Source organism: Aquila chrysaetos, chromosome 7 (genome assembly GCF_900496995.4).
Source record: "Aquila chrysaetos chrysaetos chromosome 7, bAquChr1.4, whole genome shotgun sequence".
NCBI lineage: Eukaryota > Metazoa > Chordata > Aves > Accipitriformes > Accipitridae > Aquila > Aquila chrysaetos.
The window spans coordinates 37,483,243-37,497,740 of NC_044010.1; the positions used below are offsets into that span (position 1 = coordinate 37,483,243).

The 14,498-nt window shown below is 41.4% G+C and overlaps 1 protein-coding gene across 1 annotated transcript in view; it reads left to right on the forward strand.

Moving 5' to 3' along the window:
* LOC115343933 (amine oxidase [flavin-containing] B-like) overlaps positions 1-12,880 on the forward strand; it is a 55,177-nt gene extending 42,297 nt beyond the window's left edge. The window contains exons 11-16 of the mRNA XM_030020521.2: positions 3,947-4,004; positions 5,019-5,116; positions 6,225-6,336; positions 7,873-7,935; positions 8,352-8,512; positions 11,495-12,880. Of these exons, the coding sequence (XP_029876381.1) occupies positions 3,947-4,004; positions 5,019-5,116; positions 6,225-6,336; positions 7,873-7,935; positions 8,352-8,507 (487 nt within the window). The 3' untranslated portion in view covers positions 8,508-8,512; positions 11,495-12,880. The remainder of the gene's footprint in view (positions 1-3,946; positions 4,005-5,018; positions 5,117-6,224; positions 6,337-7,872; positions 7,936-8,351; positions 8,513-11,494) is intronic.
* Positions 12,881-14,498: the final 1,618 nt, after the last annotated feature.

Below are 14,498 nucleotides of genomic sequence, written 5' to 3' on the forward strand. Positions count from 1 at the left end.
ATGAAAATAGTGTAGATATTCTGCTGCCCTCACTGGAAAGGGTCCAGGGCCAGCCTCATCCCCCCAACACTGCCACCTCTCTGGCTTCTTGCAAGTGCACTGAGCTCTTTGAAAGCTTGTCAGAAGGGACAGGTTTGGCCACTGTGTTTAATTTTTTTTCTAATTGCCCTGGAGGGTCCTTCCAGTGGCTGTAACTTAGTGCAATCTTGAGGTTGCTGTAGCTGCCATAAACCAGACCTCAGCATCATGAAAGGGGTCAAAAAGCTGCCACCAGCTCTCCACCCTCAGTTTATGGGGGAAAAAAAAATGCCCTTCAGGCACAAGATGAAGGTCTTTTTTACTGTCTTCTTGAAACAAATCTCTGCATACAGTAGTGCTCTTTGGTTTATTACTAAAATAGATTTTACAAAGTAATGAGTTTTTTTCCATCACACTGATTCACAGTATCAGATAAAATTAAAGGTACAAGTAGAGAGTGTGGATATGAGGAGAGCCTTATTTTGACATGGGGAAAATACATTTGTTTTTAAAGCATGCCACAAGGAATACTGTGTCCAAGTAAACATTTTTACAGTAATAGCTAGTCTAACTAGAGAAGATGTAGTCATCTCAGATTAGCTTTGCAGGTAGTCTAGCAGTCTGTGAATAATGGGTCCAAATGGGGCTGTTAATGTCCCAGTCTTTTTAAATGACAGCCTGGTAGCACAAAGCACTTTTAATTTGGGCAGGAATGGACAAGGCAGCCTTTTCCTCAGCACTCAGGCTTTGAGATAGACCCCCAGCATGTAATTGACAATAAAAGTAGTGTAGGTATTCTGAAATCCAGTGTGCCCAGCATTTCAAGCCGTAATAAACACCAAATGGTGTCTTATGCTGTGTGTCAATACACTAGATACAACTGAGCATTTGCAGTATTTGGGAACAGCTTCTCTTTCTGTGAAATGAACGGCTGTCCTGGCTGTTTGCAAGGCACCATGAAGGAAAGGTTGCTTTCCCCTGGGTGTTAAAAGCATTAGCACAATTACCTGACTCTGCTGCTGCCTACAGCCAAGGTATAAACAAAAGGATTTTGAACTCTTTGTCTTTTGAAGAATAAGCCTTAGACTAGGAAGGACTTTCCTTTGGTAAAGGATGGTTATGAAATATGCTTGGGTTGGTACCTGATAGATGTACCCTGGTGCAGGGGTACCTCTCTGGCTCCTGCAGTCCTGGCCACAGCCAGCCAAGGCAGGAACCCGCTGGGCTGCACTGCAGCTCCTGTCCTGCATATGAGCACAAGTCCCCTTCCAATGGAAATCGGGGTCCAGGAGAAGGCAGAGCGTGAACCCGGACCTTCCCCCAGTGTACACTCAGGGTGCAACCAGTTTGTGTTGTTTAGATGGAGGCTGTGATGTTTGCAGGGAGGGATCTCTTCTGAGGACAGGCTTCTTGTGACACCCTACAGAGGATGCATCTCGCTGAGATGCTGTGCTCACCTATCACTACAAGTTGGGCTCTCCTTTTATCACACTGATGACAAGGTAAGGTTTTTGGTAATCCTTGAATACGAAGAGTAGGATGTAGAGTCCGTGGCAGCTATCCTAAGTCATGGCTGGGAACAGCAGTTGCGGGAGGGGATGGAAACTGTTTTACAGCCTAAGCCAGACTGAAGGGAGTAAAACTCACTGTTGCCTTCCAGCTGGTCTTCCCAGGCCAGGTGCCAGTGAGTAATTACAGTGGTTAGATTGTGCCCTACCTTTCACAGCTTTGCAACAAAGGTGATGGCATCACACACTGCTGTGGAATAAGAGACCAGGAAAAAGAGCCGAGTGTCTGCATGTGCACTTCTTCCACACCAGGCACAGTGTAACTCTCAACAGGACCCTACCTAGGTAGCTCCAGGCATAACATTCCTCTTATTTAGTGCTGGTGGCAATTTCACAGCTGAGTCCAAAGCCAAGAAATAAGGATTTTACTCACTGCGTAATCCCTATGTTCTATGCTAGCATTAACCATAAATCCGTAAATAAGTATTTATATAAACTGTTCTAGGACAAAATGTGCAGGTGTTGCAGAGAGACCAGCACATCTGCAAGGATTTGCTCTTATTAGGGCAAATGTCTTCAGTGATAGATTACTGTTGGTACAATTCAATCCTTTAGAAACTGCTTTTCTGTGTTTCTTTTCTGTCAAATAATACCTTATTATTGATGAATAATTCCTTCCAGGGTTGAAATTTCTTAAGAGTCTGAAGATGCCCTTGGCCTGAAGCTTAATATTTTCTTTTGCACCGCTATCTTAAACTAACTTTATCTGTATCTGCGATGTAGTTAGCAAACAGCAGTGAATTTGCACCTTCTTGGAGGCCTGCAGTTGGCCGTACATGAGAATCCCTACCAGCCTCTGGGATGCCATTTCCAAGCTCCCTGGAGGGTCTGCAAGTCATGTGTGGAAAAAGGGCAGGGCACAGACAGATCTAGAGGGGTCCTTCTCATCCCCGTTGTGGTGCTGGGAGGAGCAGAAGCAGATGGGTCCCAAGGTGATAACTCGCTTTCCTGTGGAGCCCTGTGGTGTTACTGACCTGCCCTGAAAGCAGGAGCCGGTGGGCATTTGTGATAGTTGGTGGGCAGACCTCAGCAGAGGCTTTGATGGATCATGCTGTTAAAATGACTTTATTCTGTTCGGACACTGGGTAGATGCTGGTGGTCTGCAGGGCATGATGGTCACCTCGCTTAGGGAGAGACAGAGAGAGAGCTGGAGGAAATTATCCCTTTTGTTACGGCTGTTGCTGCATTCATGTCACCCCCTGACTGCAGCGGGATGTTCATGTACAGATCTTGCAGCTCTCTGAGCCCTACAGGCCAGTCATGTGTCACCAAGCATTTCTGCTTGTGGAGCAGGCTGACCCTTGTCCTCTGCCTCGGGGCTGAGGAAGGGACTGCTTCTTTCCCCTCTGCTGCTGCGGGGCTTGACACCCGCCAGCAGCAAAATCACCCCAGGGCCACAGCTCTTCCTGAACTGGAGCAGCCTTCCCTTTCCTGCTCAAGCCCCAACCTGTACAGGAGGACGCCTTCTTAAAGGCCCTTCAGGTCTTCCTGGGTTTTTTTTTTTCCTCCTCACCCTCTTTCTATAGCATTCTTTGAGTTCAGCTGCTCATGGGTATAGCTGGCCTCCTGTATAGCTGGGTGCTTCATACAGCAGTATAGATATGGTTTCCTCATATTCTTATATAGCTGCAAGTGTAGCCCATACAGTTACAGAGCTGGGACTGCTGTATTTCTGTGCCCAGCATGGCTTTCTGTGGAGCACAGAATTTGCTTCCAGAAGTAAACGTCTTTCCAGTGTTGTGTTTGCATGTTTGGTTTTTGTAATTGTTAACTATTATTTCATCTTGATCTTCTTGTGTTTGGGAATTGGTGCAGTGCAGCTAACAGTAAACAGTAAGACCCAAAAGCTTGTAGGAACAAACTTAATTGCACTTGGGGTTTGCTACAGAATGAAATATATTCATGGATTTATAGACTCATAAACTAAAACAGGAGGAAATTTTATAGATACAGAAATAAAGTACTGATTCCCTGAGAGCCTCAGGCTATCAATACCTGCATCTTTGTAGGAACAAAGCATAAGTTAGGCTATGTGCCAAGACAAAAAGTGCAATGCCTTACTACTTTCTTTTCCTGACAGCCTGGAGAACCTTTGGATAATGTATGGATCTGGGCTGCTAGAGGCATCTTAAATGAACAGCTTGCATAACTGCTGGTAAAACCGGCACTTACACAGCACAGGAGTTTGAGTGAGTTATTTGTAGTGATCCAGAGGCTGACCAATTAGGATAGATCCCAAAAAGCTGGAACCTCAAGTTCAAGCAGATATTAACACTTGCTCTCGTGAAACTAGGACATATTAGAGGTGGTTTGTTTTCTCTTTCTTCACACAGAAGTCTTCTGTTGCTTTTCTCTTGCAGGAAGACAAGGCTGTGTGAGCTCTATGCAAAGGTTCTGGGATCAGAAGAAGCTTTACATGTAAGCACAAAATCTAAACCACGGCGTCTCGTGTCAAACTTGTTGAGCTGGGGAAGGGCAGAATGAAACCGGAAAGCAGCAGTGCTCTGGCACAGCACTGTGTAGCATTTTGGAAAAGGTACCTGCTACGGGAGCACTTGCTGCCCTCTGCAGAGGGGTGGAGAGAAGGTCATGGCAAGTCTTGGGTTGTGTTTGACAGTGAGGGCAAGAATGAGTTTATGAAACAGTTAAAAGGCAGATATGTTCTTGACCAGGTTCATGGGTGCCATTTACAGTGCTTACCACCATACGTCTCAACTGTTTTCAGATGTGACAGCCTTGCTTTTCCCTCTCAGTCTATGTGGAGCATAATGTTTCTTCTCTCTTACTAGTTGCTAAGATCCATTGCTGCATGTGGTTTTTTGTTTTGGGTTTGTTTTTTTTTTTTTTTTCACCTTTCCCTTGCTTTCTCTTCCCTGCAATGGTAAATAACTGATAGGATTTGTGTGATCTCACACTTAGTTTATGTGAACAACCCTGTTTATCCTTTAAGGGCAATTTTATGTGAGTTAAATGTTGCAGACACCAATCTAGAGATTACATCATTTTAAACACAACGGTATTGTACGCGGAACCATGCAAGTGCCGTACTTTGTGTTTTTAACAGTATATATTTGTATCCAATGTACATATTACAAGTATTACACCTGTGTACAGCAGAGGTTAATTTTGCTTTACATGGCTCAAAGCATAAATTTTTGCTCAAAGCATAAATTTACATTGACAGATTAAGAGGATTATGTTTTACAGTGGCCAGATTAGCTAGTTTCTTTAAAAATACCTGGCAGTGTCTAAAATTAAGGCTTATTGTGTCAGATCCATGTTGCATTAAGAGACTTGTTAAATGTGTTCGTCTTGTCAGACATTGACATGCAACAAATCATAAGCTATTCTTCTCTGCTGTCTCCTCAGTTCTTTTATTACCTTCCTCGGGACTTTGTCCTTTCCTTGAGTGAATTAATCTCTGTTTTACAGCCAGTGCATTATGAAGAGAAGAACTGGTGTGAAGAGCAGTATTCTGGGGGCTGCTACACAGCCTACTTCCCACCAGGCATAATGACTCAGTATGGAAGGTACAGTCTCTATTTATAGTGGGCTTCGGAGTAGTAAGATAAGACCAAGTTAATAAATATCCTCAGAAAGGGTCATAAATCCTCTGTCACTGTTCGCTTTATACCTTGAAGATCACTGGGGAATATTTTAAACAGATATCATAACCTTCCACTTGTCTCAGCTGGGCTTTATGATGGATGAGTACAGTATCATTAGGGGTTTTTATTCACTTTTGTTATTCGGTGAATACAGCTGAGTATGTTCTTGGAAGGGAGTTGGGAAGCTTTCACAATCTGTTTACAAAACTGGCTTTGCGTATTTGAGATCGGTGTTACCGTTTCCAGCACATCTTTAGCTGGTATTTTATAAATACTGGCAGAGAGTTAGTTCTTGCCAAACGTTGACGGTAAGGAGCGATTTCTTTGGACTGTTCCTTTCCTTTTAGCAGTCAAGGCTTAATATAGTAATCAGTGTGTCATTGTATACATTCCTCTCCGAAAAAAGTTTTTGCATGAAAATATGATGTACCAAAAAGAAAAAGTCTTACTGGGCAGACCAATGATGGGATTCAGATACATAGTTTTTAATGTGATGGCATAGCCCTACTTTTGAAGTATAAGTTTTCACAATGTAAAAAGAACTTAGAGCAATAAAGCAGTTGTAGTGAAGAGCATGTGGAGGCCTTAGTATTTAAAGTAATTTTAATTATAATTATTGCAAATTCTGGCAAAAACAGAGTAAAAAAAAAAAACTTTTAAAACTTTTTTTCATTTGCTTGTTACATTAGATATCATGGGGATCTACTTCAGAATCCTACACTGCACCAGTAATGCCTAGCATTGGTATTTATGACACTGGCTAAAATCATGGGATAGAATAAGTCTCATCTCAAATTAATTGTGCTTTACACCTACAAGCAGTGTAGACGTTTAGAAAATATGAACACTGCTGTGTTTACTGTAAGAAATGAAACGCAATGCAGACTCACTCTCCAGCTCAGCTCACCCAAAGCTACTATCTTTTAAGTGCTTGCTGTTATTTAAAACACTTTTATTCTAATATTAACCCAAGTATTTCATTTATCTTTCCTGATATGGCTGATGTGACTTACTGCTTGTCACCCTCCAGGATTATTCGGCAGCCCATTGGCAGGATCTATTTTGCTGGCACAGAGACAGCCACAGAGTGGAGCGGATATATGGAGGGGGCTGTACAGGCTGGAGAGAGAGCAGCCAGAGAGGTACAGGCGCAAGCCCAAAACAGGGGACGCTGTCAAATATGCCATGGAAAATGATCTTCTGGTTGGAGGTGAAATGGGAACTGAGTGTTGACAGCTTCAGGCGTTCTGAAATCTTGATGCAAATCCCTGCAAAGGGGATAGACTTCAAAAAGGATGAAGGTTTTGCACTTAGATTTGGAGTGCTTAGGAAGGGCTCTGGCTATTTCATTAAACTCTTCTCTGTTTCCAGGAATGAAATCCTTTCTTCTTTAACAGAAATCCCAAATTCTCACCTAGTCATTTTTTCCCCCAAATGGGCACTTTGTTAGTCATCATACCGAGAGATCATGGCCATTAACCTCACTAGGAACAGCTCAGTTCTGCAGCTCTGCACACCAAGCCAGTCCCTTCCTCAACTATTTCCAACAATACTATTGACACAGTGATATACCATTGAGACAGCCTTACATAAAGTCATTAAACAAGGGCTTAAATTTTTTGCTTCTGAGAACATGCCAATACCTCAAGTATTTTCAGGAATATTACAGTTTATTGAGCAGCAAAAGAAATGTCATCTTTGTTTTATGAGGTGAAGGGAACCTTGTGGCTAAAAACTATAGTCGTGGAACAGAAATGGGCCTGGAAGGGATCTGGAGAGTTCGTCTAGCCCATACCCCTGCCCCAAAAGACAGGGATCAATTGTCCCTAGACTGTCCCATTTGTGAAGGTTATACCTAACATGTTCCTGAGAACCTCCAGAAGTAGTGCAAGGAAAATCTGTTTAAAATCTAGTGCAAGGGTGCTTCTCACTCTCCTGTGTTGAAAAGTTGACACAGTCCATGAATCTTGTCTAGAATCAAAGCCCATCGTAAAAGGCAGCAAATCTTAAATCTACAAGTGCCTGGAATAGGAAAAACTTCAATATCACCACCTCCATTTTATTTTACTGTAGAAGAAGTTAATCTTGCTGTCTTTCATGACTATAATTTCAGATAATCTTTGCTGTCCTACTGATTTCTGGTATCTTTGATACTTCAAATCGTTACTTTTCCATTGTGAAGGTTTTCTTTTTAGTCTTGCTTTTCTCTGGCTGAAAGTGGTGGTCTGTCATCACTTACAGGATTCTGTTCCTCTTCCTACATCATGGTAAAATTTGCAAAACAAGCTACTCCTGGCTCTATAGCTTGCCCATGCAGTAGCTGGTTTATGCATACCTCACTTTGCCATGAGTGTGTACTTAACTCTTAGTCATATTCATATTACCCTGTTCCCATGGGACTACTCAAGTTCCAATATCTCGCATGGACTAACTAAGCACAGAGAGGTTTTTCTGTTACTGTTTCTATTTTCCACTAGGAGGAGTATCTTACTAAATATCAGACCTCCCCAGAAATGAGTTGTACAAAGGTCGAGTTTTCTTTTAAAATTTGAATACACAGAGGTTTATGTGCTTAATTGTTCTCTTCATCACACCATTTTAAAACAAAAATTGAAGCCAACTCTTTTTCCCTTCCAAAGAATGAGTGGTACTTACTAGAGAATGTTATTTATTTTCAGATACTGTTTGCTATGAGGAAAATCCCAGACAGTGAAATTTGGAAGCCAGAACCTGAATCAATTGTAAGTCTTTCTGTAGATTAAATGGATTATTTTTTTTCTGTGGTTTTGCTGATGAGATAAAATTTTGTTGACTGCTTTTATTTAAGTTCACTAAATCAAAGCCACAATAAACTTTCCCTTACTCACCAAAACTGCGCTTCCTTAAACAGGAACATGATAGAAACTCAGAGAGGCCACCCATCTGACAGCTCTGTAATGCGGGATCAGGAACAACTGCACTTTTTAACCAGGCTATGAATCCTTTCCATGTGTCTCTTCTTCTTCCCTTTAACTGAGCAGAAAATTTTGATACACTGTACTTCTTCATAACATGAAGTGCTTCAACCCAGTTCTGTTTCTGCCGCAAGAATCTCTCAATTTACATCCTGCCTCTCACAGTGGAGATGTTATTTTGATAATGGATGCTCTCCCCACAGGATGTTCCAGCTTTGCCCATCACTACAACCTTCTGGGAGAGGAACTTGCCGTCTGTGCCAGGACTGCTAAAGCTGATTGGATTGTCCACTTTCTTCACCTCGGTGGCTGCGGCTGGGTTATTTGCCTACAGAAAGGGACTTCTAGTTCGAAACTGAAAAAGGTGCCAATGCAAAGCCTCACACTTGAGCGGTTTTCTTTTTCTTGGAGGTTTTTTTGGCATGTACTTCCCTGTCTCCAAAATCAGATCCGGACTGGGAAAGAGGAGAAAACAGTAGAGAGAAGAGGCTGGAGGGGAGGGATAAAGGAAGGTGATCCATATTGAAAAAACCCTTTCAATCCAGGCCTACTTCTAGCAGTAACTTTTTAGTTGTTGAATTTCTAGGATACCCTGCCAAGCATTATCACCTTGAGGTTTTTATCTGGATCTCAGAACAGAAGTGACAAAATACCTCTATAAAGCCTGTTCTGATGAGATTTCCAGTTGTTTTTACACTTATATCTGAACCAGACCCTGAACTCCAAGTCTTCATAGGCACTTCCATCTCTAGTTGTAAACTAAGGATTTCTGCCTTCCTGTGTGGTAGACTGAGAAAAGAAATCCATTGCTTAACGAATAACTAACTAGTTCATGCAAATTACTGGTAAGGATCTTTTTAGTGTTTTTACTTTTTACCCAGATGTCCAGAGCCCAGGCAGCACCTAAGCGACAAGTCAGGCTAAATTTATCCATCCAAACTATGCAAGTGTGGCCATAGGTTGTTGGCATTTCCAGCGGCATATTTGTCCTACAGCGAGTTAAAGGACAATGTTTTTACTGCCTTTGGCAATGTGGTTGAATTTCAGGCTGCCCAGCAGTGTTCACACTGCCTGGAACAGCAGAGCTTGTGTGTCCCAGTCGAGTCCGTCTCTGTGCGGGATCAGATCTCCTCTGCCTAGAAAACTGGCAGGCTCCAGACTATAGCTGATGTGTACAGCAGTATGGCAGATCAGGCTGTTGGACCTAAGTGTGAACGGGGAACCTTGTGCTAATATACAGGCACAACCTTTCGAACCTTTTTCACCCCGTCTGACATATCTTTACCTCCAAGGTCCTCTTTTAGCTCCCCAAGTTGCTGCAAGATAGCAAGAGAACAAATCAACCTCTGCCTACCCCAGGAAGCTGCAAAGCTGTCCATAAAAAACTTTTACATATTTTTTTCTTACCTCATTTCTTTCTTTCATCTACTTTAAATTTCTACTTTGAACACCTTGATGCTGTCTTTTGCCTGGTAGGGCACAATGGTCTTGAAAATGTAGTGTTAGCATTAAAAAAAAAAAACAACGAAAAAACCAATTTAGCTGGCCCCCAACACTTGCTTCATGCTGAACACAGTTTAGCTGATTCAGACCTTCAGTCTCTCCTAACAACCATATTGATGGGATTAGCACTTCCACTTCTGCCTGCTGTGCTGTGTTGTACTGACTGAGCACTTTTGGTAACTAATCAAGGATCTAAACGGTAGAGAGACCAAAGAGAACCATGGATAGGATAGTCACACGCAAGTGCTTCTGCCCTCCCTAGCTTGGTACCTTTCAAACAATGTAAAAAAAAAAAAAAAAAAAAAAAGAGAGAAAAAAAAAAGAAGAAAGAAAAAAAGAAACTAAAAACCCACAACCACCAAAACCTTAGGTGCCTACCTGTCAACATGATGGTACCTTTTTGTAGGTATTTCTGCTGTTTTACATCTGCACAACACAAACCAGGAAGACAAGACACAGGTATAACTGAGAACAGGATTTGGTGCACGTGAAGTTTGAGATGACTGGAATTTTTCTGAGCCTGTTTGCTGCAGTTCTCCCTTCAACCAGTGCCGATTTATATGTAAAAAATTACATTGCAGTACAAAGCCATGGAAGGAAGTATAATAATACATTCAGCAACTAGTGTGAGCAGACGGTAGAGGAACTGTATCACCAGTTCTCAGGCAGACTTTTTTGGTTAGCATCTGATCCTGCTTGTGCAGAATAGTACTTCATTCTCCAAATAGTCCCATGGAAATCCACTGAACCACTTATAAAGCTGTAATATTTGTGAGCAGTGCATCAGTTTCTGGCCCTTAGGTTTCATTCTTTTTAACTTGATGTGCCAGTTAAAAATCTTCTTGTAGCAGCAGCTTGGATTTTATCACAAATGAATATCCTCATAACAGCCTTTTAAAATGCATAGGGGAACTTTTCAAACGTAAAGATCTTTAAGTCAGAAGAACAGTGCAGCAGTGTACATATGGCCTTTCTCATTGTATCACATAGAGCACTAATTGGCTGGGACATTTGCCTACCACAGAGTGCTTCTACGTGGCTTTCTCTGTGTGTGATTTATTTACTAAATGAATTAGGAACTGAAAGCTGAATGGGAACTGTGTAAGTTCAGAGCTTTTGAAACTCAGACAATTCTCAGGCCAGAAATATACATAGGAACCTAAATTTGGGAAGACATTTTTAAAGTCTTGGCCCAATACTTGTAAGCACTAGACGGTGAATACATACTTAACATATAAAGAACTGCTGCATTTGCAGATGATTTCTCCGCCAAAACTGTTTGGAATTCAAGTCTTGCTTCTGCCCTAGAAATACTCCAGAGGTCTCTAAAGGGGAGCAGATCCATGAGACTAGTGAGGATAAACTGGTTTTATTCACGTCCAAAATGTATCTCTCTCTCTCTTCTTTGCTCCTGAATCTGGCAGAGGTTTTTGCCAGTCTGACAAGAAATGTTGTGTGCCACAGGGGAAGAAAATCCAAGGAAATACAGAAGTTAGGTATAGTTAGAACTGAACTGAATCATAACCAAAACTTTTCGTGAGATTGGTCAATTTAAAAAAAAAAAAAAAAAAGGTATATAATTAGAAACCTTTCTTATTCTTAGTTTCAAAGTGAAACAAAAATGGGAAAAAGAACCCACAAAGTATTTATCATGTTATTCTGCCACAACTAAAAGTAGCTGTGACATGAAATCTCAAATGAAATTTGGATCCCCTGAGATTTCTAGCCAAATCTGATAGAGCTGGGAGGTCTGAATTGCAACATCTGTATTAGCACTCAAAAGTCTCTGTCTTCTTCCTTCCAGACTGCCAAAGCATTAGGAATGCTCTCTTTGTCTTTACAGCTGTGTCTTGCTACGATTACGCTGTGGAGCTGATCACCACTATGGGATTAAAAAGAAGGATTTGCTGCTGTTTTCTCAACATCTTCCACGTAAAAGGAATATATGGCACTTCGTGTATTTGGATGCCAGTGTGATGAGAAAATTGACAAATGTAGGTAGAGAATCAAGTTGCTTCCCCATGGGTAAAGGGAACTGTTCACACTGGCTTACATTTTTAAAATTCCTTCGTGCCAGCCCTTCAAAGAGAGGAATGAAGTCTGGTTTTAACGGGTAACCAGTTGTGCTATATTCTTAATTTATTAACGTGATGAGAAATCTGCTATCATGAAAGTTCCAGCAGTTTACGAGCTTCGTAAAATGTATTATAGGAACAACCATGGAACTAACTGTATTTGTCTCTTACGAACTGATTTGTGTTATCATGCATATTTTGTAAGGCTCTTAAGAGTTTGCAAAAAAAAAAGAGGTTTACTTGCTTGTACACTGTTATGATAGCAACTGTATATTGCAAAGGATATCGGGTCAGGGCATGAAAATCTTGTGTTAACCAAAGTACTTGAAAGCTAATTGTATAAACTCCTTGACAATAACAAGGAAGTGAGCAATCTGAGGCAGCCCCTTGTCTTTCCTTTACCCAGTCCATTTTTTTTTTTCTCAGTGCAGACTTGATTCCACATAGCACATCTGCTGTCAATACAACAAAGACATTAATCACAATTAAGTATATGTCTGAGCATTGTCCATCACTGGAACCCAGGGCCTGGAGGAGAAGCTAGGGACTTCTATTACAATAATCTTCGTGTATCCTCAGTGGGACTATTGTTTCACTGAGGTAGACTTTACAGAAGTGCAGGCGACAACAGATCTGCTACTGCTCTCAGGCAAGAAGCAAACCTACTTAAATTGCAGATTACAAATGCTCACAAATAAACCTGACCTGTGTTTAAATGGACTAACTTTCCCTCTCCCATCTCCACCACCTTAAGATCACCTTGATCTTAAAATCTGTTCTTCAATAGAGATAAAAATGAGATGGCCAAAGCAGGCTTGCTTCAAAGTATCTCTACAGTCAAATCATTTAGGCGTTGTCATAGACTGCTGCTTATAGCGTGTCTCCTGTGGTCATGTACAGGTCAGTGTTCAGTGATGCCTGCCTCTGTGTTTTGGAAAAAAAAGAGTGACTTCACTTTGCAGGAATATATATGCTGTGTGTGTGATGAATTTGTGCCTTTTATAACTGTAGCATTTTCTCAAGTGCCTCTGTGGTGACTGTCTCCCTTGGTTTCCTTCTTAAGTTCCCTTTTCAATAGGCTCTGCAGATATTTTTATCTGACAGCTGTGAACTTTTTTTAACCTTAATTAGAATCAATAAATATTGTCATGTCACATTTACTGTTTAAGGCTTTTCTTTTGTGGAAGCCCCTTTTGACTTGGTTGTAATGGTGAGCATTACTTAGTAACACAACGTTTTGCATTTCATCCTGAAGCCAGTGAGGTATCTTCAGCTTTTCTCAGTAAAGCAAGCTCTGTAAAGAAGGAGGAGAGAAGGATAAAAAAACCAAACCAACCCCCCAAAAGCCAAAAGACCCTCAACCCCCCCCCCCCCCCCCAAACAAACACCAAAAAACTCAAACCACATTTGGTAATAATTCTTCCTAACATATAGATGACCAACTGCCTTACACTTAAGAATTAGTTTTTATTGCTGTAGGTGGATTTGGAGTGTCCCCATCCCTCTCTTGGAGCACCTTGTTTACCAGAGCATGTATGGGCAGGGACACATTTTATAGCTGCTCATAAGAGTCAAGGGCAGGTGCTGTGCAGCTGTCACTGAACATGGGAAGAAACAGACCTTGTACCAAATACTGTGTGGTGTAAACATAAAAAACCTGGAAGAAAAGAAAGACAAAAATCACTGGCTTAATTTCATTCAGCATCTCAGTGTCAGTGCTAGAGAGATAATGTAACCGAAGAACAAATTCGGCCTTGGGAAGGGACCTGTTTTTCACAAAAACATAGCGTATGAATACTGGCAAAATCATAACCATCCATGTGAAAAATGCGTCAAAAGCATGCAGTGCTCTTTGTATAGGCTTAACTTTCAGTATTACTTACAAGTTATAAAGGAGCACAAATACCATGAAAGCAAATACCCTCAACTAATCCTTTGCATGCTCTATAAAGCATCCGTCCCCTAAGAAACGTATCAGAACCAGCAATGCATTTCACAGGCCCTCAAAGCAGCTCACAAATGGTTATGACTCTTAAGCATTGCTGCCTTGGGTCAGATTTGAACTACCTCTTTAACCCTTTGTTCAGATGTGTCCTGTGGCATCCCAGAGGAAGTACTGAAATGGTGGTATTTTAATTTTTTATTTATTTATTTACACAGTTTTCAGCGTGCATGTCAGAGACTATGTCAGCTAGGGGGCACTTCATTATTTCCAGCAGTCCAGGGTACAGAAAATTAATTTGGAGAGATTAATACAGGAAAAATGCATTTTGTATAACATCTATAGAAGATACTAATATGATTTCCTGAGAAACCAATTAGAAATCCCACTCGTTGTTTAGGAGAGGGTAGGATGTGTTTGCAAATTATTTGGCTAAATCATACAAAACTCACTTCTAGTATGAGAACTGAGGGTAACTTTTAACTCTCACCTTGTATAATTACACCAATCTCCTCATCTGAAGCAAATCCCAAAATGTTTGAAGGACTGACAAGTTTTGCCTTCTGGTTCAAGGCAGGATAAATTCCCCTTGGGCCTGTAAAGCTGCCTCAGAAAAAAAACCAACCAAGAATGAAAAGCAAAACTGGCCTCAGACCGTACAGAACCAAGATACAGTTTGGTATCTACCGGAAACAAGGGGAGGCTTTTTGTTTAATTTAGACCGATACGTTAAGGCCCAAGTTTTTGCCACCTCGTTTGAGGTTCTTCCATCAACGGGGTTGCAGAGACACAGTTTCTTGTCTGGCTGGTCCCCCTCTGTGGGGCGAGCG